The sequence below is a fragment of the Cyprinodon variegatus genome, unplaced genomic scaffold, assembly GCF_000732505.1.
Source record: "Cyprinodon variegatus isolate N-32 unplaced genomic scaffold, C_variegatus-1.0 Scaffold320, whole genome shotgun sequence".
NCBI lineage: Eukaryota > Metazoa > Chordata > Actinopteri > Cyprinodontiformes > Cyprinodontidae > Cyprinodon > Cyprinodon variegatus.
The window spans coordinates 784785-787440 of record NW_015150773.1 but is presented as its reverse complement, the minus strand read 5'-3'; the positions used below and the strand labels follow the sequence as shown (position 1 = coordinate 787440).

General features: G+C 37.5%; 1 protein-coding gene across 1 annotated transcript in view; it reads right to left on the bottom strand.

Moving 5' to 3' along the window:
- The window catches only part of LOC107091007 (antigen WC1.1-like), a 17943-nt gene that overhangs the window by 7179 nt on the left and 8108 nt on the right, over nt 1-2656 (bottom strand). Inside the window, exons 6-9 of the mRNA XM_015384702.1 lie at nt 2273-2420; nt 1827-2138; nt 930-1229; nt 445-744 (exon numbers count right to left, since the gene is read on the bottom strand). Of these exons, the coding sequence (XP_015240188.1) occupies nt 445-744; nt 930-1229; nt 1827-2138; nt 2273-2420 (1060 nt within the window). The remainder of the gene's footprint in view (nt 1-444; nt 745-929; nt 1230-1826; nt 2139-2272; nt 2421-2656) is intronic.

Here is a 2656-nt window from a genome sequence, read left to right as displayed (position 1 = left end):
TATATATATATATATATATATATATATATATATATATATATACACATCAAGATAGATTTGGCTGTAATAAAATTTACTTTCTAAGGAAATTGAAAAGGGTAAAAAGGGTTTATATTATCATACAATAAGCCTATTCTCTACCAATTTTATTTAGTTGTCTGTCTATCATTATTGCAAAAAGCTTAAGAAAGATATTATGAATTGTCCACTGATTTGAATTTAAGGTGGAATCAATTTTCATCTCCAGGTTTTAGTGTAATTACGTTTAAGAAAACATAAGGCTGAATAAACATAAAGTTCTTGGATTCTTTGTGTTTTTTAATTAATCACATTGGAAAGAGTTAGAATTTTCTTGTATATTTCATTTCTAATTAAGGCTTCCGCTTAATTAACAAACAAAATATCCTAAAAAAGCAGAACTCTTACAGTCAAACAAGCACTTACTTTTACAAACAACATAGGCCCGTTTACGTCTAGGTGAGTCGTTTGCATAAACCAAACTGTACTGGTTCAGTTTCCTGTCAGTCCCCACATTATTCAGATCATGCAAACTCTTAAAGGCAATCTGTTCTTCTGTCTGACTCTCATCTATAGATGGCATGGAAGAACCACATGACAGCTCTTTGCACAGTTTCTCAGACATTTTTTCCTCCCAAGCATCTTCAGCCACAAAACCATTTTTGTCTGCCGTAGTAATGCTGACATATCCCCAGCAGGTGTTTGTCAGATTCACGCTGATGGTGCCTGTTGCAGCAAACAGAAATATGCAGAACGGACAATCTCTGTTAAAGTTTCCACAATACTTGATTCATAAATGAACTAGATCAGAACTAATCACTTCATCCAAAAGGTTGGATAGTAGGTCATGCCAAAAAAATAAACCATTAAAGAATTTATTTCAATATTTCATAAATGTGGTTTCACATTACCTGTACATTTCACTGCAGCAAAGGTCTGATTGGAGGCAGAGTTCTCTTCTAATTCACATTCAACGAGAGATTTGTTGCTAGATAAACAGTTATCAGGCTTAATTATTCCATCGGATTGGATGTTGGTGGATGAACTAATCTTGGAAGCATTCCCACAGTGCAACTCCTGGCATATCTTGCTTGCTAAATCTATGTTCCAGGTCTGATTAGACCAAGAGAGCGAATATTTTTTCTCCTTGTACATGATCCCAACAGTGCCAGAGCATGGCTGATTCCCATGCAGGAAAAGAACCTTATTCTCTGTAAAGAAAAGAAGGGGGGTTGGGGTCATTAAGTGTCAGTCGGGGCTCCTATTTCAGAAGGAACTATTAAGCTCCTCTTTTTTAGGACTAAAGATCAAGGAATTAAGGAAGATGAATGAAATGTTTCTTAAATTATCATTCCTTTAATGAGTCAAGAACAGTTTGGATTTATAAACCATATTCATGCAAGTTTGGAAGTTAGAAAAACAATATTAGAAAAAGAGCAACTTCAAACAGGTTCAGTCAACTGTCACTTAAAAAAGTCACTTAAAAAAAGAATAAATGTCTTTAAATAAAACTGACTGAATCTGCAAAGCTATCTGCAGGAAAGTTTATACGGCTGTTATATTTAAATCAAGAGTTCATCACGGGACCGCCAAGTTCATTGCATGCCGCTAACAAACTTATACAACACAACTCCAATCATGCTGGCCGCTCCGTCTGGATTATCTGTGCTGTAAATGGGGTGTTTATAAATGCTTTTAGATTCAGCAATGATAAAGCTAGCATGTTTCCTCGGAAAGAAAAGTTCAAAATAAATCAAAAGAGTTAAAAAGCATCATATAGATTTAAAGATAAAAGGAGAAAAACTCACCCGGACAGGTGATGTCGATGGATTCATAGCCCTTGGGGTTGGACTGCTGTTTATTTTTTGATATGCAGTCAGATATCTCTGTTTTTGAGTCACATTTTTCCAAAACCAGGAATTTCTTATTACTGTTTTCAACATATTGAGAGCTCCTTTTTGTGCCGTTCTCAGTTTTTCTCAGTTTTTCGCAGACGATATTGGACAGATCAGAATTGTCAGTAGGAGAACGAATAGCTGTTTTCCACTCGCCCTCATACTCTACTTCCAGTGTTCCAGCAAGGTGTCCAGGACCACCCCGTAGGTTTACACTCACACTCTCTGTGTCATGGAGAGAAGACATTTTTGAAAGACTTAACTTTTTCTAGACTAAGAAAACAGCAGTTATTTGGATCATTGCTGAGAAACATCAGCATCACACCCAAAAGGTGAATCCTTTCAAAGACTGATCTTACCTGAACAGATAACATAAGGGACGTTTGAGCATTGTGTATCACTTTGATGCTTAGCTCTACAGTGCCACAGTGACGACTCCGTCCCACTGCATTCCACATGGTCCAACATCGCTTTTCTTGAAACACTAATCATTTCGGTTCCAATGTTCTAGAGAAGCAGATTACAGACTGATTGTGTTACTAATAAAAAGGAGTAGTCTAACCATCCATCCATCCATTTTCTGACACGCTTAATCCCAAGAGGGGTCGCGAGGGGGGGCGGGTGCCAATCTCTAGCTGTCTATGGGCAAGAGGCGGGGTCCACCCTGGACAGGTCGCCAGTCCATCACAGGGAAACACAGAGACAAACAACCATTCACACACACACACACCTAAGGAGAGTTT